Source organism: Vipera ursinii (genome assembly GCF_947247035.1).
Source record: "Vipera ursinii genome assembly, chromosome: 2".
Lineage (NCBI taxonomy): Eukaryota > Metazoa > Chordata > Lepidosauria > Squamata > Viperidae > Vipera > Vipera ursinii.
The window spans coordinates 47690722-47714946 of NC_139513.1; the positions used below are offsets into that span (position 1 = coordinate 47690722).

The 24225-nt window shown below is 38.4% G+C and overlaps 1 protein-coding gene across 1 annotated transcript in view; it reads left to right on the forward strand.

The window, feature by feature from the left end:
* Positions 1–23511, forward strand: part of LMCD1 (LIM and cysteine rich domains 1) — an 87133-nt gene extending 63622 nt beyond the window's left edge. The window contains exons 4-6 of the mRNA XM_083355198.1: positions 3728–4063; positions 13872–14087; positions 19784–23511. Coding sequence (XP_083211324.1) covers positions 3728–4063; positions 13872–14087; positions 19784–19942 — 711 coding nt within the window. The 3' untranslated portion in view covers positions 19943–23511. The remainder of the gene's footprint in view (positions 1–3727; positions 4064–13871; positions 14088–19783) is intronic.
* The last annotated feature ends 714 nt before the right edge of the window (positions 23512–24225 follow it).

Below are 24225 nucleotides of genomic sequence, written 5' to 3' on the forward strand. Positions count from 1 at the left end.
GCCAACTGGCTGCCTCTGAATAATTTGCACTGCAAAAACAGAAATGTCCCTGTTTTTTCAATCCTGATCCATCAGCTGTGCCAACAACAGTTTCTCCTAAATGTTAATTTAGAATTAATTACCCTGTTATCTCTGTGAATTAATCTGCAGTGTCATTCAGTTGTAGCTACTGAATGCCAGGACACACTATAATAAGATGTCTCTCATCTGTAATTTCATCACAGATGAGGGCTGACTTGGCATGTACTACTGATGTCTCACTTGGTTCAGAAAGGGATGTTTTCCTCTTATAAATGTAGCTGGGTTTCAGGTGTGGCATCAATCAAGATTCGAGATTAGCAATAGGGTTACCATCTTGTATGGTTCTCAGAGATATTATTCCACAGGTCACCAGATGTGAAACATAATTTATTAAGTTGGACTCTAGGGATCAGTTGAGATTGGTGCTAGTAACCTTCCTGCTACATAGCGACTTCTCTGAGCTCCTTGACACCACTTCTGGGTTGCCCATAGAGTTTCTCAGGCTTATGGTTCTAGAAGACTTTAGTCTGGCTTCTGTAGGTCTAAGGCAGGGGTCTTCAAACTTGGCCCTTTTATGACTTGTGGACTTGTGGACTCAGTGAGAGTGCCTGGTAAGGAATTCTGGGAGTTTAAGTCCACAAGTCATAAAAGGGCCAAGTTTGAAGACCCCTGGTCTAAGGCTACTGAACAGTTCATGACCACCATGGACCTGCCCTGGGTCATTTAGGGCCTGACTCATGACAGTGGTCACACACCTGATCTGGTTCTCTTGTTCAAGTGAAGGTAAGATCATGTAGGATTAGGGGAGCTATCTGTGGCTCTGCTGATATGGTCAGGCTACTCTCTGATAGCCATGAGATTGTCTGGCACTGCACCTCATGGCAGAGAGGTGGGACCTTTTCAATTGTTCCACCCTCAGCAACTGATGGACACAGATGGATTCCAAGAAAAGTGGGGGTTGTTTCTGATGGTCTGTAACATGGTGCAGCCAAGGTTAGTTGATACCCACTCTGGAATGGGAGGGTGGCCGTGGCTTTAGATTAGTTCATGCCACTGCAGCTTTTTCTTTTCCATGGATCTCACAATTCCCAGAAAATGAGGGAAATGAAAAGGGTTATAAGACAGTTAGAACAATGCTGGTGTTCAACAAGGAGAGAACTTGACTAAACAAGTCTACTTTGTGACAGTAAGGGTGGCAAAACGTCAATATCTCTTCACCATTATTTCAGTCACCTTGGATAAAGAGGTTCATCTATAGGTTCACACAGAAGAAAAAGCAGGGCTTCTATTTGATAAAATTGCTTGTATTCACTCTCAATTGGACACCAGTCTTGGTGCAAGTCCTATGGACATTCATGGAGCATTGCCTTGTTTGTTATCTGGGAGGACTGTTGGGCCTGATAAAATGGACCGGTCCTCATGACTCTGCATTTAGCCATCTGTTCATGGTGTTTAGATCCATGCCCCTCCCGGTTGATAAAGGCCTCCTAGGAGATGACATTCAGATGGATCCTAGCTTTGAGGTGGGGTTGTTCCTCTGCCTCTCAAGGAAGCAGTGGTTCACATATACCTCCAGAAGCCCTCACTGGCTCCAGCTGTATTCAGCAACTTTGATCCAATATCCAGCCTTCCCATTTTAGGGAAGGTTGTTGAAAAGGTGGTCATGCAACAGCTTCAAAGAATCCTGGATGAAGCAGATTATCTGGACCCCTTTCAATCAGGTTTCAGACTTGCACACACATGCACATACACCAAACATATACATGAGATTAGATTAACCTAAATGTTGCTGGCCCTCAGGAAGTCTCTTAAGACTTGGAGATCCAGCGATGCTGGTTGGTTGCACTGTTAGTAATTTATTTTTTTTAATTAACTGCTTTAATTGGTTTAAATGGGATTTATTTTGCTTTATTCCTAATTATTGTTTTAATTATGTAAGCCATCCAAAGTCACTTAGGTAAGATAGGTGGCACTATAAATAACCAACTAAATAATTCATGTTTACTGATAAACTGTTCTTGTTGCGATAGAAAAAGAGTATCCAAATCAAATATTAATATCTGTTTCTCTTATAGCATTGGACTAAGTACTTGAATTAAAAATAATAATTGTCCTTTATTGTTGGTAGCCATCAAGTTTTTCCATTAATTTGCATTAAAAAAAGGAAGGTGCTGGAGAAGCAAAGATGAAGTAGCCTTTTCTAATTTAACCCTCTTCAGATGTGCTGGGACTTCATTTCCCAGAATTCTGAGTATTAAGTGATAACCATTAATATCTCACCAGTATTATTTGTGCACCACAGGGAATTTACAAGGCAGGGCAGCTGGTGATTAACTATTACAGCAAACTTGCTTTTTAATGGCTTTTAGCCAGCTAAATGTTGGCAACCATTCGAAAGTAATCTATCATAAATAGGAAGCATGTCCCCAGGCTCATAATTAATATTTGCTAGACACTAGAGATTCAAAAAAAAGTCAGAGAGACTGAAATTTTTACTATTTTTTCCCCATTTTTTTTTTAGTACTGGGCCTTTCAAAAATGTGTTGTCTTTGTAGAATGTCATGCTAAGGCAGAGCCAAACTATTTGCATTTTCAACAACTGGCAGGAGAATGGTATGTTACCCTCAGATGGAGAATAGCAAGAGAAGTAGCCTTAAAAATGGTTGTGGTCCATGTTTCTATTTCATTCCAGAAAAATATGACACATGCAGACCACATCAAACATACAGGTTTTGATTGCTTTTGGTAAACAGCCACTAAAAAGCTTATTAAAATTTAAATATTTGAGTTTGATTATAAATATAAAATTCACTCTCATGGAAACAGTTAGCTTAAGTTTCCTGGTAGCCAAAGCTTGGTTTCCCAGATTCTGTGGTCCCTGCATCTGAATCCAACTCATTCCATGATTCTACCTCTGCTTTAGTTGAAAAGAGGAAATTCGGTCTTATTCAACATTTTCCTAACGGGATCTGTATCAAAGTATTTGATTCCTTGTGGCAAGGTAACAAAGGATATGCCAAGCCTTCTTTTACCTTCACTTGCCCAAATACCTAGACTCAGTATATAATATTCATTATACAGGTGGTTCCTCTTACAACCATTTATTTAGTGACGGTTTCAAGTTATAGCAGCACTGAAAAAAAAGGAGGGCTTATGACTTTTTCACATGTAGGATCATTGCAACATCCCCATGGTCATGTGACCCTTTGTGACCTTCTGCCAAGCAAAGTCAAGATTCACTTAACAACTGTGATACTAACTTAACAGCTACAGTGATTCATCTATCAACTGTGGCAAGAAAGATGGTAAAATGGACCAAAATTCACTTAGTAACTGTCCTGCTTAGCAATGCAAATTTCGGGGTCAGTTGTGGTCGAGGACTACCTGTTGCATGTTTTATTATGTCTAGATGTTAGAATATTTATGCTGAAAGTATTAACTGCATTGTTAACCCAGTTGTCTTCATAAAAAACCACCCTCCTATTGTTTCTGTTCTGAATACGCGTGAACGTAATGTCCCGGCGGTTGGACAGAAGGGAAGAAACTCCAGGTATTTGGGCTGCTGAACAGAAAATGGCTGCTCAAACCACAGCAGAGATGCAATGACTTTGCACTCAGCCCTAGAGGGTAAAGGCTTGCTCTGCTTTTTCAAGGCTGTAATTGTGTGCCTCTTTATCCTGAATTTGTATTTCTCCAATTTCTTCAGGCAACCCAATATATGAGTTTGATTTCAAAGGAAATGCAACCCGTGGCTGGCACAGAAGGTGCTTTTTACCGTCGTAGAAGGTTGATGAGGCAACTTCCTCTTTATGATCAGGACCCTTCCCATTGTCGGGGCCTTTCGGAGAATGAAATCAAGTTGATGGAAGAATTTATTAAGCAGTATAAAGACAATGCTCTTGGAGTTGGAGAAGTTGCACTGCTGGGTCAAGGGGGAGCTACCAAAGAAGAAGGAAATCCATCTGATAAAAATACTCCAGCAAGTAAGGAAGCAGCTTCAACCAATGGCACATTGGGCCATCTATCAAAAGGGCAGGACTTGGTAAGTCCTCAACACAGTGTTTCAGAGTTTGGGGGAAATGCTTTTTTCTTTTTAAAGTATATACCGTAATTAATGGATGTAGCATGGATATTCAAATATGAAATACATAAAATCCTATCAAATCTTACTTTATTGAAAGATGGTGAACAGGGGTAGATACAAAGACCGCAAATAGCTTTAGTTTAGGGAATACAGAAGGTATGTGGATTCAGGTATGCTACAGAGCTGCTACCAAATTCTTTTAGATACATGTAATTGCACCCAAAGTTTAAGCCTAATTAGTTCACAAACATATTAGTCATGAACAATGAAGACAATAATGCTGCCAGTACAAATGGTAAAAATCCAACAGCAGACGTATTAGACATGAAGTGACTGCTAGAAGAGGTGCTGAAATAAACAAAGCAAAAATATTGTAGAGTTCAGCCTTAGACATTCTATAAAATCCCTTCCTGGCACAGAGCCTGGTTATTTGGAGGACTGCCTTTTCCTGCTCAGGTCTGGCAGAAGAGGAATGTTATGGGTCCTCTTCTGCCTTGAACCCACCCTGTGAAACATCAACCCCCCCCCTCCTCCAGTGTGAGATTGACCTCATCCCTATCAAACTTCCTCAACTCCGTCAAAACTTTGCTGTGTTAATAGGCCAGGGAATCTTAAGGGAACGGTGAGATGATGGAGAGTTTCCACTGTTTGTAATATCTTTCTCTTAGCTTTCTAAACCTAATATTAATTCTTTTAATCATAGATATTTTATATTGCTATTTTATTATTGCTATTGTACCCACTTAGAGTCACATTGTGGGCAGGCATATAAAATGAATGGAAGAGAGAGAGAGAGAGAGAGAGAGAGAGAGGGAGAGAGAGGGAGAGGGAGAGGGAGAGAGAGAGAAAGAGAGAGAGAGAGAGAGAGAGAGTATCCCTGAAGCACTTTGGTAGATGGAAATAATACAGAGATCATCTGAACTGCTTTTTGATCTTCTGGGAGTGTCAACTCCCAGAAGTCCACGAGTCATAAAAGAGCCAAGGTTGCCTACCCCTGAGTTAGGTACCACTTTCAAAATAGCCATTTCCAAAAACAGCAGTCTATAAGAGGATTCTTTTTTCCCCCTTGTCATTTAAATCAGTATTTCAACCTCAGCAACTTTAATATATGTGGACTTCATCTCCCAGAATTCTCCCAATGTGATTTAAAAGCTATGAGCAGAGAGACGCAACTACACAAGAAAATACTGGACTTAAATGACCAAAATCTTTGTATAATGGGAGACTTTAATGCAATAGCAGATGCGACTTTGGACGACAAAAGCCATAAGCAAGGGAGAAAAGGAGGAAACAATACTACCTAAAGCGTTATCAAAAAGGATAGAAGAATTATGTATTCAAGACCTATGGAGAGAAAGGAATCCAGAAAAAACTACAATATACATTTTATTCAAATAGAAAAGCTATGAGCAGAGAGACAGATAGGAAATACATGATTGTAATCTGCTGCATTAGGTTTTGGCATTGCTCTTCCCCAGAGCACAAAGAGAGGTTTGGGCTTGCTTGCTGGTTGGTTTGGAGAAACATATTTTTCTTAGTCTACATTACATGTTGTTATAGCAGCAGCTCAGTTTTAGGAAAGGCTGCATCACCTCAGAAAATAAAAACTTACTAGTGGCAGAGGCTTTTATTAAAAGTGTTTGTGAATACCATCATGGCATGATGAAATAATTTTGACTACAAAATCATCCCTCAAGTAAATATGTATCTGCGGGTGTTTACTTTCTAGGAGATTTAAAACTTTACTTAGTATTCTACAAACATCAGTGGAAAGCCTTACTTCATTTAAAAAGTAATTGTACAGCTAAATGCTTCCACTGAAGAGTTTTTGCATTCTAAGAAAACAACATTAAGCATTTTGAGACTTGTCTCATGCATTCATTTAGACATTTAAGGCTGTGTGTATTTTTATTGGCATTCATTTATACATTTTTATTACTATATCAATGTATAATCTGATTTATAAATTCCAGCCCAATTCTACAGGGATCCTTATATTTTTGTAATTTTTTAAAACCTTTGAAATTCTTACTAGAAATCAACACTGTATTAAACTTTCCATCATTTTCTTAGACTTGTTTATACTTCTCATTCGGATACTCTTTATCTATCAGAACAATGCTGGAATTTTGTGAGAAGTGCCAACATTTTATAGCACAAAGTTATGTTATTGCTGAACAGCCGTCTAAAGCTACAGACAAAATAGTTCTTGTTTTTGATGAAATGGGTTTTACATTTCAAAACATCCTTAATGAAGCCCTTGCTATCTTCTGGATTTTAACCCCAGTGTAGGGCATCACATAAATTCTACACAATGTTCTTTTTTTTTTTGATAGATAAGGAATTTCAAGGGTAATGCTTGAAGTAAGACCAGGATTTTCTAATTCATTTGTTTAAAACATTTGTATAGCCACCCGTTTTATAACCATCTCTGGGCGGTTCCTAGTCAAAATTTATCAGTTAACTACTGTATATGTAAATAACAAGGGACGCAGTAGCTCAGTGGGTTAGGACGCTGAGCTTGTCGATCAGAAGGTCGGCAGTTTGGCGGGTCGAATCCCGAGTGCCGCGTAACAGAGTGAGCGCCTGTTACTTGTCGCAGCTTCTGCCAACCTAGCAGTTCGAAAGCACGTAAAAATGCAAGTAGAAAAATAGGGACCACTACGGTGGGAAGGTAACAGCGTTCCGTGCGCCTTTGGCATCTAGTCATGCCGGCCACATGACCACGGAGACGTCCTCGGACAAGCGCTGGCTCTTCGGCTATGAAACGGAGATGAGCACCGGCCCCTAGAGTTGGAAACGACTAGCACGCATGTGCGGGGGAACCTTTACCTTTACCTTTACCTATGTAAATAACAAGTAATTATTGTTGCTGAAGAAGCAAAATAGACTGGGTTCCCAAAGTGAGGAATAGAATTCTATTAATGCTTAAATTTAAGCAACCCAAAATTCTTAGCTTTCTAGTTTGGCCAAGGGAACTCTTTTTCTGCCCTGCTCCAATACAGTAATATGGAAGATAAAATTAAAGCCTCCTTCAATCTGAGCTCAACTCTTGATGACTTTAGTGCAACTTTCTTGGCAACGATACAGAAGCATTTGGCTATTCCTGTTCCAAGTTGTTGTTTTTTCAACTCCCCAGTCTAGCCTACAAGTCTGGACTTGATAGTTGTCTGCCAATCTCCTCTAGATTTCCAATAACTGTTAGAGCATAGGTTAAGGTAAAAGCTTGCTTTTAAGCCATATACTAAGGCTGTTTGTTTATATGTTCATATATACGTACATTCCATGCATACTTAAAAAGATTTCTATTTTTTCCTATCAAATGCTTTAAGGATTACTCAGGGCAGCTTTCCAGTATTTAAAATAATACCCAAATTAAAATGTATAAAAACAAAACAAAAAATCAAACAAAAAATTTCCTTATGCAAATTATAAAGCAGTCAGAAGCAGCACATTATATTTTCTAACAGTTGTGCTGCCTTTGGAGGAAAGTCACTTGTTGGCAGAAAAGCCACTGAGATGGTGTAAATGTGACCTCCTAAGTCAGGGAAGTTCAGCTTTGAATGCCAACACTGAGAAACCTCTTCCAAGTGGGGAAGACATTAAACGTCTCTTTCTGTTGTGTGCTAAACACGTATGACGAGCCCAAAGGAAAGACTTTCCATCAGTTCTTAGGGAGCAAAGAGGCTGATATAAGAGGAGCCAGCTCCTGAAACTTCCTGGACATAAACTGAGCTACTTGGGATGATTTCATCTTTTATTGATTTATTTAGAAAATGTATATGGCCACTTATGAGCCGTGGTGGCACAGTGGTTACCATGCAGTACTGACGGCTGGCTGCCTGCAATTTGGCAGTTTGAATCTCACCAGGCTCATGGTTGACTCAGCCTTCCATCCTTCCGAGGTCAGTAAAATGAGGACCCAAGTTGTTGGGGGCACCAGGCTGACTCTGTAAACCACTTAGAGAGGGCTGGAAAGCACTGTGAAGTGGTACATAACTCTAAGGGCTATTGCTATTGCTGCTATCTAAGTCAAAGTGACTCCAAGCAACTTACAAGAATAAAAGCTCAATACAAACCCCAATAAATCACCGTCCCCCTGGTAACAGCAATCAAACCAACCACTTGATGGGCTCCATATCACCCTGGTATCCCCTGGCTCATTGGCAAAGCTATAGTATGTCTTAAAGGTTTCAAAAGAGTGTCAAAGTGGGGGCCAATCTTATTTTGGCAAGTATGATGTTCCACGGGGAGGGAGTCATTGTGGAAAAAGCCCTTGGTTCTACCGGATGGACCTTTTTAAGAGAGGGAACCAGTAGCATACCCTGCCTCTCCACTCTGGTGGGTCAGGTAGATATAACTTGGAAAAGATGTTCTTTCAAATAACCTAGATGCAGGCCCCAGGCTTAAAGGTGACAAACAGCTCCCATGTAGAGTGCATTTTGGGATATACAATCAGCTGGACATTAAAAATTATCTTGATTCAGTTATTTGGCAAAAACATGAAGTTTAATCATTATTGTCTTGAATAAATAGTATATTCAGTACTAAGCAACTAACTGGTGTTTCTTCTTATTCCAGTGCACTTTTAAGCCAAGAGCCATCCAGTAAAAAGTAACTAAACATGTCAGCACTTGTTTAACCACAATGGCTTAAGTTTTCCTGGCATAACAAAGTAAATGCAAATCCTAATGCCAGATCTTGAAATCATAGGTTGTACTTGTCTGCATGTCTCTTAAAAAACAAAACAAATCATAGTCTTTCATAGTCTTTAAAATGGAAGCTTTGAAATATACCTTAGTCAATCAGGTTAAACCTTTTTGAATGAACCTTTATTGTCAAAGTACAACCATATATACATTGAGATTGGCTGAGCCTCTCTTCATGCCCCCACCCCCAACTTACAGTGACACAAACCTCCATCTTATTACACCATGTGAGCTAATTGCACAACACACTGGCTTTGCAAGTCAATTATGCATAAAGTTTATAAAATTATTTCCCATTCAAAAGCCTAACAGCCCATGGATAAAAGCTGTTCTTCAGCCTGTTGGTACGGCTGGCTATACTCCTATATCTCCTACCCGATGGTAGGAGAGTAAAGAGATACCGACCAGGGTGTGAGTCATCCCTGAGAATTTTCCTCACTCTTCCAAGGGAGCGAGCCCTGGCGATGTCATCCAGTGGTGTCAGGGGACAGCCCACAATGTCTTGTGCTGTGCTCACCACCCTCTGTAATACTTTCCTATCCACGGCTGTCAGACCAGCATACCAAACCACAATACCATATGAAAGGACGCTCTCTATAGTAGACCGGTAAAAGAGGGTTATAAGCTGTTGTTCTACCCTGTTCTTCCACAAGACCCTGAGAAATTGAAGTCTCTGTTAGGCCTTTCTGGCCACCTGGGTTGTATTAACTTTCCAGGTCAGATCTTCGCAGAGGTAGACTCCCAGAAATTTAAAGGAGGAAACTCTCTCCACACAGTCCTCCCCGATGTAAACTGGGGCAGGTTCCTCCTTTTTCCTCCGGAGGTCTAGCACCATCTTTTTCATCTTGCCGATGTTCAGGTGCAAGTTGTTGTTACAACACCATATGGATAGTTTTTGTACCTCTGCCCTGTATGCTGTCTCATCCCCACCTGTAATAAGACCCACCACAGTAGTATCATCTGCGAACTTAATTATTGCAGTAGATGGATCGGATGATACACAGTCATATGTGTACAAAGAGTACAGGTAGGGGCTAAGCACACAGCCCTGTGGTGTGCTGGTGCAAAGATTCATGGAGGTGGACAAAGCAGACCCGACCCTCACTGTTTGTAACTGGTCCCTAAGAAAGTCTTGAAAGCAATCACAGATGGAGGGGGAAAATTTCAAGTCAGTCAGCTTCTTGATGAGAATTCCCGGCAAAATGGTGTTGAAAGCCGAGCTATAATCAACAAAAAGCATCCTGACATAGCTTCTAGGTTTCTCAAGATGACTTGCTACAGAGTGTAAAGCAGTAGCTATGGCATCGTCTGTCGACCTGTTCCCCCTATAGGCAAATTGATGTTTATCGAAATCCAGTGGGAGGCATGTCCTGAGATGTTGGAGAACCAGTCTTTTGAAGCATTTCATGACTACAGACATTAATGCAACAGGTCTGTAGTCATTTGGGCACTCAACTGCAGTTTTCTTGCAGACTGGGACAATGGTAGCTGCTTTCAAGCATGATGGTACACATGCTGTTTGCAAGGAGATGTTAAAAATCCTTGTCAGGACCCCTGCTAATTGATCGGCACAATTCCTGACCACTATCCCCAGCACCCCATCTGGGCCTGTGGCTTTGCTGGGATTCACAGCCTTCAATACAGCTCTCACTTGGTCTTCAGATAGGGTGAGTTGCTGAAAATCAGAAGGCCGGCCAGCAGAGGCTACGGGATCTGGTCTTTTCACTTTGTAGCGAGCGAAGAAAATATTCAGCTCCTCAGCCAACGAGGCATCAGTGTTAACCATGCTCCTCGTACTGCCCTTGTAGTTCGTTAAGTGCTTCAGTCCCTGCCACACTTGCCTCAGATTGTTGTCTGCTAAGTGGTTCTCCACCTTGTGTTTATATTGTGTTTATATTTGATAACTTACAGTATAATGTTCAAGTATTTCCTTTCTAACATGACAAAAAGGTAATCGAGCGGGCCTCCAGCAATTGCCTACTTTTTAGTGATTATGACCTGACGTTGTGCACTCCAAAAATTTATTTATTTATTCATTTATCTATCCCTCGCTCCCTCGCTCCCTCCCTCCTTCCCTTCCTTCTTTTCTTTCTTTCCTTGTAATTGTTCTGTTATTGTACTTTTCCATTTTCTTGTATTTAGAATTAGAATTTAGTAGAAAATATTAGTGGGACTCTGGGGATAAAGCTGAGAGGTGAGCACATGGAGTCTGGGACCATAAGCCATGTGACTCCATTAATCTTCTTGGAATGTGGATCTTGATTTAACACTGCAAGGAGATAAAATGTCCAAATAACTTTTATATCTCTTGTCACCATTTGTTCACTGACTGGATAAATCTTTCTCATTTATTTTAAAGTTGTTGTTGTTGTTGTTGTTTTCCTGAAGTAGTAACAATCCAAACCATTACAAGAAGCCTTGCTGTTGATTGCAGGCTTCTAATGGTTTAAGGAAAGACATGTATTGGCCACCCTTGTATTTTTCTGGAGAAATTTACTCTGGGCTTTAACAGCAAAAAGAACAACAAATTGACTGAGACACTCCATCATAGGCCAAGTTTAACTTCCTATGAAAAGAGGATGTTGTGGGCAGAAGATTTTTCTGAAGAAAATATTTTCATTTCCTCTGAAACAAAATGAAAGTCTTGTCAGTACTGACCAAGGACTACTGAGATTCTCAGTCATCCAGATCATGGTTGTCCCAAAGGTGCTTTTTCAGGAGGCAACTAGACTTTGTTTTTCTTTGAAGACATTTCACTTCTCATCCAAGAAGCTTCTTCAGTTCTGACTGGATGGTGAGGAATGGAAGGATTTATATTCCTTGCAGACAGCCAGTCACTTCCATTCTTTTAGAGTAGGGCTGGTAGGCTGCGGGCCGGATGTGCCATGTACAGGCTATGCCCACCTCAGCTCCGCAAAAGCAAAAAAACATTGCAATGCATCACAATACATCATGTGAACACAATCAAGTTTGACACCTGTGTTTTAAAGAGTCAGTGAGGCCATTTGGAGGTATTACCTGTGTCCTCAGGGTCACCTGAGTAGTGCAAATTGTGTGGAGCCTTCTTGGTTGCAGGATGTTTTCTGTGTCCCTTCACTGTTGGAGATAGGCACAGGCTGTTTGGGATGAGTTTGGGTTGTCTGCATTTATTGACTAAGGAGTTGGCAGGTAGAGAGAACAGTACAGCCTTCCTGTACAGTTTTGATCCAAGCTTACTTTGACTTGATCTTTAGCCTAGGAAGGAAGTATTTTCCTTAGCTAAGCCTTCACAACATCTGATCTAGTCGTTTCTCCTTTAGCAACCATGATTTTCCATTCTTAGTAGCTGTCCTAAAGCAAAAGAGTTTAATTGTATGGAAATATTTAAAATATGTGGCCTTTCTTGAGGCCTTATGAGAAGTTTAGATTGGGCCCTGGCAAACAAGGAGTGGGCAATTTGTGGTCTTTAGTCTAATTTCATGCAGCTTCCCCCGAAAGCTGCTTCAAACCAGCTTGGAGGACAGCAAGGGCAAGGATGAAAAGGGAATGTCAGAATGGAGAATGAGCAAGAAAAGGAATAGCAGAGAGAGAACGTAAGGGCTGTGAGGTGCTGCTGCTAAATCTGCCTGCCATAACTACTGTAAACTATGGTTGTGTTGCTCCCAGAGGTTTATCTGTGCTGAAAGATTGCCATGGTAAGAAAATCACACTCTAGCTCAGTGTTTCTCAAACTTAGCAACTTTAAGACGTGGCTGGTTAGGGGAATTCTGGGAACTGAAGTCCATACATCTTAAAGTTGACAAAGTTAAGAAACTGAAGGGAATTTGGGGCACTGAAATCAAATGCATTTTTAGGCTGTCATAGAATAGTTATAGATTATCAAGACTCCAAAATGCACACATGAAGTAAAAACTGTGATGCATTATATAAGCCCTGTCCAAAAGGAAATAAAACCACATAATCTTTTGTTTCCCTGTGACTTAATACAGATAAATCATTCTGAATCACTTATGTAAGAAATTGATATGTGGCTCATTTCACTTAGTATCTGGCATGTATAGTTTACTGTGCCTTTTACCAAAATCGTAAATCAATGTATAGAAAGCCAACAGAGTAAAATTATTGTTACTTCTGGTATTAAAGAGAAATGTGAGCTATAGTTACTATATCTTTTCTATGCCATTCATTATGCTGCTCTAAAGTAGCTATCCGTTTATATTTCTTTTTTTGCTAAATCCAATATTATCAGAGATGATTTCACAACTATTTTATTTTTACTTAGGAAACTCATTTCTGAACATCAGAACCATATGTTTTTGCAGAGCATCTCAGAATGTTTCCACAAAAATGATATAAGGGAGAACTCCATTTCACTGAATGGATGTTTATTTTGTTTTCATTTGTGTTTAAAACTAAAAAGAGAGAGAGAGAGAGACCTTTTACTTGTTATCATGGGGCAGGCCACCATGCTGTCATCTACTAGGGAAATTACTCAAAATATACTATGTATAACAGGAAGAATCTATAGCCTTTCACATGCTGCTGAATTACCTCTCCAAACAGCCTCTGCCATTAGCCATACCTGTTGAGGTTGCTGGGGGTTATATCAGCATTGAAAAACTTCAAGGACAATGTCTGCACTGTTGCTGATCACCTTTAATACCACTGAGCGCTTAATATGCCTAGCAACCGATGACAGGTTTACATATTAAACTGACACATTTAGCACATTTATATACTGAGGCTGGCTTGTGAATGTTCCACTTTGGGTATATTAATGTATTCAGTTCTAAAAGTTAAACAGAAGAGAATGTTTCCTGAGTGTTTGAGCCCAGCTCAGCAGAATTCCCTTTTCATTTTAAATTATTATATTTGCTTCACCCTTTTCTGTATTGGGCTGGGTTTTTTTTAATGATATAAAGTAGATTTTTTTTTTAGTTGGGCAACCTTATAAATGCTACACCTACACATATACATATATGAATGGAAAATCTCTGGAGAAGAGCAAATGGTGGTGTGTTTGGCTGTAAGCTGATTGAGAGAGATTCATTATTATGTGACTTTGATTTCTTTCCTAGTGCTGTGACTTCTGCAAGCAGCTGTTACCTGCTGAGTTTCCAGTAGTGTACGCAGACCGAGCCGGCTACAATCACCAGTGGCATCCAGCATGTTTTGTGTGCTCTAAGTGCTCTGAACCACTTGTTGACTTGATCTACTTCTGGAACAATGGAGCCATCTGGTGTGGACGCCATTACTGTGACAGTATAAAGCCACGCTGCGCAGCTTGTGATGAGGTACAGTTGCTGTGAAAATGGGTATCCATCTCTTGCCTGCCTTGGACCCTATTGTGAGATGGTCTAAACAGCTGCAAGGAGTCAGACATTTATCCAACATCTTTTCTCTCCTTTCCCTTTTAAGCAGGACCCGTGTTGATTTGCCAAAAAGGAATTAAAAGTGTGCAGAGTGTTTTTATATCTGGTGATCAATGGGATGATCTTTTGCTCATTTCTTCTGGGAAATGTTTGGATTATAAGTGAATTTCCCGGCATGTTTATTTTATACCATGATGCTAAATACATGTATTTTGTTTGAAGTTAAGCTTAAAAAGGCTAAAACAGGTTTCATTTTTACAAGGAGGGAGGGTAGAGAGATTCTGTAATCTGCTGCCATTCAGAAGTAAGTTACCCCAGGAGCTGCAGCCAAGTTAGAGGTAGCAAACTGACAACTCCATGCTGTTTGCCTTCTATTCCTGTCTTATCCTATTTCTAAAAGAACTGCTCTAAGCTTGTGGTAGAATTAGCTTACTTTCTCCTCCTCCGTCCCCTTAAAACTAATATGTGGACATAGACTATTTAGTTTGTATTGATCTTACTAAAGCGACTCCAGGGATATATTTTTTTTTATTCCTTCCAAATTGGTCCCTTGAGCCTGATATGAAGTACATATACAGTTAAATGTTTTACAGCAATTTATTTCCAATAAGAATTCTTGTACCTCTCAAATCTGTCGTCATAAATGTTATTTACCACATAAATGCATCCTTCAGAAAATGCCCCAGCTGATCTACCTGAGTTTATAGTTCTTCCATCTCCATATTTCCTTTTTAAATAATTTATCAAAATCTAGGCTTGCAAATGGGTCTCGGTTTCTCATTCTTTGAAAATCTCTGAGGAGTCCTGCTTTTCTTTCTTTTTTTTTATTGAAAAGTTTTAAAATACATTTTGTCTTTCACAATCCCCCCTCCCCCCACCCCTACCTATCCCTCCCTGCCCCTCCCCCCCCATTTCCCCCTCCCCCCCCGACTTCCCAGAGCTAAGTACAAGGTATAAAAACAAAAAACAATCATAAACATCCATATTCTAACAACAATAAACTCTTAAATCTATCACTCTCTAGCTCATATAAGCTAACTACAAGCAATATTAATATTACATATAAAAAGAAAGAAAACAGAAAAAAGAAAGGAAGACTTATTCAAATGCTAAATAAAACTTTTTAAACCCATATTTGTTCTGGATATAATCAATCCATTTTTTCCACTCCATAATATAACGTTCTTGCGAATGTTCTTTCAAGTAAGCCGAGATCTTTGCCATTTCCGCCAGGTCAGAAACCTTTAGAGTCCATTCTTCTATAGTCGGCAGCTCCTCCTTCTTCCAATATTGACCTATTAAAAGTCTTGCTGCTGTAATTAAATTCAGCATCAACTTAGTGTCCACAACAGTAGCATCTGTAATTATGCCCAACAAAAACAATTGCGGACAGAACTTTATCCTTTGCTTAAAGATATTCTGCATATTCCACCAGATTTTTATCCAAAAAGCCTTAACCTTTTTGCAGGTCCACCATATGTGAAAATATGTTGCATCTTCACCACCACACCTCCAACATTTTGGTTGATAGTTCGAATACATACTTGCAAGCTTTTTAGGATCTAAATGCCACCTATAAAACATTTTATAAAAGTTCTCTCTTAAGTTCTGAGCATGTGTAAATTTTACGTTCCTCACCCAGATCTTTTCCCACATATCCATAGTAATAACTTCTTGAATGTTCTGGGCCCATTTTATCATACAGTCTTTAACAAGTTCTGTTTCTGAGTCAATTTCTATCAGTGCAAGATATATCCGTTTGATATGTGCTGGACCCTGATTTCTAATTTGCTTTATCAAATTTTCATCAGTCATTGCAAAACCAATTTTCTGATCTTCTTTCCACCTGGCCCGTAACTGAGTATATTGAAACCAAGTCTGAACAATCTTCTCATCTCGCAAGAGGTTGTACGGCTTCAAACACCAGACATTTCTTTCCAAGCTTAAAATCTCCTTATACGTAGTCACATCATGTTTGAAACCAACATTTATGTTTTCTATTGCGTGTTTTGGAATTGCCCACAACGGCATCTTGTAACCTAACTTATGTCTATACTTCTTCCAAACTCTCAACAATGCCTGTCTTAAAATATGCACTTTAAACACATTATCTACCTTCTTATCATACAACAAATATGCATGCCAGCCAAATAACAAGTCATGGCCCTCAAGATTTAATAATCTCTCTTGTGTCAAATTAATCCAATCACTTATTCCTGATAACGCAGCAGCCTCATAATATAATTTAAGATTAGGCATTTTAAGACCACCTCTTTCACGAGTATCCTGCATAATCTTAAGTTTAACTCGTGGCCTTTTCCCTGCCCAAACAAATTTATTGATACCCCGTTGCCATTCTTCCAAATCAGAATCTTTTTTAAGGACCGGCATCATTTGAAATAAAAATAGAAATTTAGGCAGGACATTCATTTTCACTGCTGCAATTCTTCCCAGCAAAGACAATTGCAATTTTTCCCAACTCTCCATTTCTTTTTGAATTTTTCCCCATAACTTTTCATAGTTATTTTTATATAACTTTGTATTAGAGGGTGACAAAAACACCCCCAAATATTTGACCCTTTTAACAATCTCGAATCCAGTTAATCTTTCTAAAAGGGCCTTTTGCGATACTGTCATATTTTTGGCCAGAATTTTAGTTTTTTGTGCATTAACTTTAAATCCAGAAACCTTCCCATATTGCATTATTATCTCCATCAGGTCCACAACAGAGTTTTCCGGCTGGGTCACCGTAACAACCAGATCATCTGCGAATGCTCTCAGTCTATAATCCTGATCTCTAATTTGTATACCCTTAATTCTCTCTGAATTCCGTATTTTTACCAATAATATCTCCAATGTTAAAACAAATAATAAAGGTGATAACGGATACCCTTGTCTTGTGCCCTTCTCAATATTACATACTTCAGTCAAACTATTGTTGACTATTATTCGGGCAGTTTGTTTTTGATATAATGCCCTAATTGGTTGCAAAAATTTATCCCCAAAATTCATTTTATCTAAAACTTTCATCAAAAATTGCCAATTCAATTGATCAAAAGCTTTTTCAGCATCTAGAAAAATTAGCGCCGCAGGGATCTGGTTGTTCCTTTCCAAAAACTCCATCACATCAACTATATGCCTCACATTATTTTTCATTTGCCTACCACTAATAAACCCAGTTTGATCCCCATGAATCACCTGTTGCAGAACCCTCATCAATCTATTAGCAAGACCTTGGCAAATATCTTGTAATCTGTATTTAAAAGTGATATCGGTCTATAGTTTTTAACTTGAGTAGCATCTTGATCTTCCTTCGGAATCAGAGAAATAAAAGCAGTTCTCCAAGACGGAGGCACCTTTTCCCCCCCTCTGAATTGTCTGAAACAATTCCTTTAACGGCTTTATCAACTCCAATTGTAGATTTTTGTAATAAGCTGCAGTCAGACCATCCGTACCTGGCGCTTTATCCACCTTCAGTTCCTTAATTGCTATAAGGATTTCTTCTTCTGTTATCAATTGATTAATCTCCTCCTTTTGTTCTTGCGTAAGAACCGGGATGCTAGCATTCTCCAAATATACATCAATGTCTTTTTCATTAATCTTCTCCTTAGCATATAATGTAGAATAAAAATCCACAAAAGCTTCCTTAATAAGATCCTGTTGAAACACAACCTTTCCCTTATGTTCAATTTTATCTATATTAGAAGCCCTTTGCTTTTTCCTTAGTCTGTAAGCTAGCCATCTACCTGGCTTATTAGCATTGCAAAAAGTATTACGCCTGGCAAACCACAAATTGGTTGCCACTTGATCAGCCATCAATTTATCAAATTGTCCTCTTAATAGCTTAATAACCTCCTTAGTCTTCACATCCAATGGGTTCAAAATTAGGGCCTTTTCTTTTTCCCTAATTTCATTCTCCAGTTCTTTCCTTCTGGCTTCCAAAGTACGTCTGTATTTATTATTCATATATATCAACACCCCTCTCATGTAGGCCTTGCTAGCATCCCAAACCATGTCCATAGAGGTATCCTTATTCATATTAATTTCAAAGAAATCCTTCATCTGCTGTTTACATTCTTCCACATTCCTCTGATTTCTAAACAAATTCTCATTTACGCGCCACGAGCGCCTATCCCTATTGTCCTTGTTGATCTCTAACCAAACTGGGCTATGGTCAGAAATAGTTCTTGCACAGATCTTTACCTTCTTAATCCTAGAAAAAAAATCATTAGTCAGCAAAATAAAATCAATCCTGGAAAAAGATTGATGTCTGTCAGAAAAAAAAGTATAATCCTTTTCATGCGGATGTATGTCATGCCAGATATCTCGCAGTTCCAAATCATCCTTCATTTCAAAAAAAGATTTAGGCAATCTAGCATGACTCGGAACGCGCTTAAAAGAACCAGCCTTGTCCATCTGTACGTCTAAGACACCATTCCAGTCCCCCATAAAAATAAATGATTTATAATCCAATTGGGTAACCTTTGTGTGAAGTAAACTAAAGGAGTCCTGCTTTTCTATAAAGGAATAGCCATCCAGAATCCAAGCTTAATTTTTGCCAGAGCTCACAATCATGACATCTATTTTCAGAGCCAGAATTATATGACATAAAGTGAGATATGGGAAATAAGAAAAAAAAATAAACAAATTGAACATATTTCATATTACTAAATAAATGCTAAATCCCACATGCTAGATTGTAGGGGATTTTTTTAAAAAAACCTAGCTACAAAAAGGTAAATTTGTATCTTTTAAAAATATCCTTTCTGCACCCTATTTCCTCTGCCGGTTGACCCATTGTAGAGTTGAAAGGATCTTGAAAATCAATCAGATATCTGCTCAGTACAATAAGCAGTCCTTGGCTGTGTTTGTTCATATATATTTTTTCTCTCTCACAGCAGCTGATGAAATGGTTCCTTTTTCTTTGGACATTCTTGACACCCGTATAGTATATATGCCTGAGACTAGCTCTGGCCTAGCCAATTTTTTACATGTTAACCATTGCACTGTGATAGTTAAGAGTTGGGTAACGTTTAATGTTAACTATGATCAGAGAGATTTGGCTTTATTCTTATCATGCTGTAAAGCTCACTAACAGCTCCTTTGTAGGCTTCTATAGGAAGAACAATATACAGCATACTGAGCTTCCTGAATTAGGGTATAGTAGCTACTATTTCAAAAAGGAACTCTGTGTAGTGAGCAATGGACTGCTGTAAAGAAAAGGAAATAGAATTTGGAAAAGGCATAAAATACATGTGAGAATAGATTAGCAAACTTGGTTTTCCTGGGACTTAATTCCTGCTTGAGATACATATTATATAAAGAACACAATATATTTCAGTGAATTCAAAAAGTCTCCTAGCGAAAGGTATTTTTCAAGCATTTGTTTTAAACAATGCTTAGAAATAAATGTAAACTTGCTCTGCAGCTTGGTTGGACCAGAACTCTGCTCTTTATAGGAATGTGTAAATATTTATTTTCTGTGCAAAGCTAAGTAGCATGGGTGCACTCTTTACACTGTTGGCTTGTCAACAGCATTGCGTTTGTATCTCTCTGTATGTTTTCATAATGAAGACATTCAGGAAAGGAATGATAAATGGACTTGTTTACTTTTACAGATGATATTTTCTGATGACTACCTGCAAACTGAAGGCCTTACCTGGCACAAACAGCATTTCATCTGCCTGGAATGTGAGACCTTGCTGGCTGGCAAACCCTTCATCCTGGATGCAGCCAGCATGTGGTGTACCTCTTGCAGTAAAAACAAGCTCCCTTAAACTGGGTGTCATTTCAATGCTGATGTTTTTGTGTGTTCTGACTTGGAACAGACTCATTGGTGGGGAGGTTTTAAGCCAAAGAAGTTGCATCCTAAGGATTTATATCACTAAGGTTAATTGCAATCAAGTAGTTACAGGAAATGAGATGGGAAACGATAATGCAATAGGAGAAGAATAGAGGAATGGAATGTTCTAGGCCTTTCAGGAAAGACATTAAACGTACAAAAAACTAGGCCCCATTATGTTAAATTATTTCAACTTTGGTATATTACAAAGACAACTACTCCAGGAGGTACACACACACACACACAATTATCATTGTGCTGCTAGGTTTTGCTGCTTCTTTTTTGTAACCAAAGGACTATATTTCTAAACTGAATATCACAAAATCATTGCCCACAAATGAGCAGTTTTAAAAATATAGATTGAATGATATAGTGGGAAAACAGAACCACCAATATTTGCAAGAGAAGGATTTCCCTTCTCTCTGTGTTATAACGCATTGCCTCCAAGAAACATGATTACTGTTTGAAAAATAGATTATATAAGAAGTGGTTTGACAGCTTAAAGAAGCTGAAAGCAGAATAGCTTGTGAAGGATCACTGAAAAAAATATAGGTTATAATGGATTATTTTTCTTTTAAAAATGCTATCTAGAAGTAGAATTAAAGCAAATATATCTTTGATGAGCTTTCTGGGTTATACATGCATTCAGTGTTTTGATGATTTTTTTTTCTGTCCCATCATTTTTTTTTCTCATTGGGGGTAGCAAACAGATGAAAATACTTCACTTTAGTCCATTTAGAAAACTCCTATGTGGAGTGGTCTTTTTGACAACAGCCACACAGCAGGAGTAAAGGCTAATAAATCTCAGCATATTAGTGCTCTGGAGGCATTGAGTACACAACATTGCTTTCATAGACTAGGAACAAGTAATCACATAAAATCAGCTTAGATATTCTTGACAACTTCTCCCTACCCCATTGTCGAACAGTTGTGGCAATAGGATCGGTTCACACAGGTCACCATTAAACACATGAATATCAGCATTGTTTTGTGTAGCCCCTAAAGAAAATTGCTTGAAACCTTCCCAATGGGATTGAATTTTGCTATTGCCACCCCAGCCACCTAATGGTCAACAATGAGAGTAGTTGTGTTTGTATTACATCTGGAAGGAGAAGATAATTTAACATGTATGTAGAGAATATTAATATTAAATTTTCAATTGCTGCATCCCATCATAGATTTTGAAATGGGCAGTAAAACTCGTTCTTCCTAATATTTGTAATAGGGCTTTTTGGCTTTAACAGTAAGAACTTTTCAGAAAACAAAATAGTAATGGGCTATATTTATAGCAAGTGAGTGCATGCAAAAAAAATATTGGGTTTCTTGGTAAGAATACTTTGAAATTCTAAAAGCTAGCCAATTAATTCTACTAGGATTAGCAACAAGTTTATATTGGCTAGGTTTGCTGTTTCAACTAATACTAAGGCCCTTTACTATAAATAATGGATACTTCATTAGCAAACAGAAAAGCATTTGTTTGTTAAATAACATTAGATTTGCTCAATTAGTAATGACAATTCATAGAAATCTTTAATGCGATAAAAGGAATTAAGATAGAAAACTGGAAAATATCTGTTTGGTTTTAGACACATATATTAACATTTTTGTGTGTTTGAAAACAAATCAGAACTTAAACCTTTTATGGGAATTAGAGATTTGTCCTGTTTGTCCTATACTATTCACCTAATATAAGCATCTCCAAAAAATTAGTGAAGACACCTCTTGCAGATACAAAACTTTTGTGTCTTTCAATGTACACAGTATATACAACAGAACTCCGTGGGCATTTATGAAGTGTGTGTCTCTTTAAGAAAGTGTGTTCAGTTCAGTTATGTAGGCATCTCATACATGTTAACAGAACTGCATCTCAATGTCTCTTAAATCTATATTTGACACTCGGGGCAGTAAGTAACTAACATGGGTGTTAATGTGGTAGGATCATCTGCAAAAAGCTAACTTTAGTGTATTCCTGTAAATTGGAAGAGAAGGCCTATGAGCGATGGGCATTTGAAAAAAAGTCCTGCAGAAGTCTATCCTTAGGTAGAAAAATCTGAATGCTAAATCAGTTAAGCAGAAGTAGCTTAAACCAATTTGACCTTCCTTTCCTGCAAAAGAGGCCATTGTTCAGGTACATACCATGTTTTTTGAAGTGCTGTTTATCATGGAGCATTATTAATAGTCATTGACTGCCATTAGTGGCTAGTAAAATGAATCTCAATATACAGCAGAATGATTCTTCTTTATTTCTTCTGGGTTTTACTTTAGGTAACTTAATGTATAATTTAGTTGATATGCAGCTGTTCTACTTCTGATCATTGGTCATATTGGTGATTTGTGAGAGTGGAGACCACAACAGGTTGCCTTCCTATATCCTGTAAGGATCAGCCAGACTATCATTTCCCCTAGTTTTAGTGTTTGTAATTTATCTATTCCAACAGGATGTCTCTGGAAGTACTAAAATTATATTTCTCCTTGTCCCCAACCAACAAGGTCAATGGGGATAACAAGGATTAATAGTCCAATGCAATTGTAAAATATTACAGTTGAAAAGATTGCTATTAAACTTTATGGATTTTTTTTATCTAATTGTCAGTGGGATGCTGGGAACTGGATAATTATGTGGCTTTTTATTTTGGTGAAATACTAAATGCATTCTGGACTGTGCCTAATAGCTTTTGTATATTGATGAGATATAAGTTCTATAATAAATTTTCGGAAGTTTAAGTATTTGTGGCAGGGGAACTTTGCAGCTGTGTGTGTTTAGAGGAATGAGCTTTTCTTCAATCACAGGTCAGAAACTACATTTGTGATTAATTTCCAAAGGGAATAGGATTAGTATAATACTCATTGGATTTCTACCTTCCACCCAGTTGTTGGTATCCACTGACTGGCATTCCTCCTTACGCCGATGCAATTTTCTTCCAGTTATGGTTCTCATGGATATGGAAGGTCTATCAATCGAAATACAAAGAATTTGCAAGCCATTGTTTAAGACAGAATGAGAACAAAGAAGCACACAGGGCACACTCATCTGTGTTATGACCAGCAGGTTGCAACGTTCATGCCAAGGAAACTTCATTAAAGTCACCTGCTAATCTTTTTGTATCACTGCAGGTTTTAAAAGTAAATAAATGGCTTTTCTAAAGTGGATTGAGGCAGATCACAAAGGTTGCTCTGGCATCATGTTCTAGGAATTGCACTCCATAGCATTGTGGCTATATGCAAGAGATGTTAAGGTCCATGATGCCAGAAGCAACCTGATTATGCATCTTTGATGTTCCATGTAATGGAACACAGGGCTCTCATTTCTTTTTTCTTTCACTGGGAAATGCAAATGGAATGAGACTCGGAGTTGGCTTGTTGCTTCTGCATTTACATATGGGTGTGTGTGTGTGTGTGTGTGTACTTTGTATTGTCTAAACTATAGAGCTTTATGTATCTAATATTTTTTTCCAAAAAAATTAACTGACAAGCCATGGAAATGTATCTAAATGCTTCAGTATAAAGTGTACAATAAAAAATTAAAATGAAAGTTGTTTGAAATGTTGCCAGTTATTCCTAAGAAAGCTCCAGTAGATAGAACAAAAGTGAGTATAGTAAATTGTAATTAAATAACTTCTTAATGAGTGAGGTACTTTAAATTTCCCTTTACACTCTGACTTTGCTGTTAGATAATATTGTTACATGCCTTGTTCATACGAGTCACTCACTCTTTAAAATCTACATTCAGTCATCACCTATTCATTCTTGAACCTTGCTATACATTTTTACTCCACCTACTTAAAACCCTATTCCCATTTCATTTTCAATTTTGCTTTATGTTTCCCCACATGTATCACTCACTTTCAGGTAACAAACTACAGGAAGTCCTCAACTTAAAACCAGAATTTCGATCTGTAAGTGATGCAGTCATCAAGCGATTCATCCTAATTCAGGCATGTCAAACTCGCGACATCACGTAACGTCACATGACGTATTGTGACTTTTTCCCCATTGCCGGCAATGGGGTAGGCACAGTTTCAGTACGATGCATCTGGCCTGCGGCCTGGCAGTTTGACATGCCTGTCCTAACTGGTCGTGATTATATGACCATTTCATGTGATCATTAAGTGAATCACATTATTGTTAAGTAACACTGGCTTCTCCGATTGACTTTTCTGGTTGGAAGCTGGCTGGGAAGGTCACCAATTGCAATGATGTGATCACAAGATACTGCAA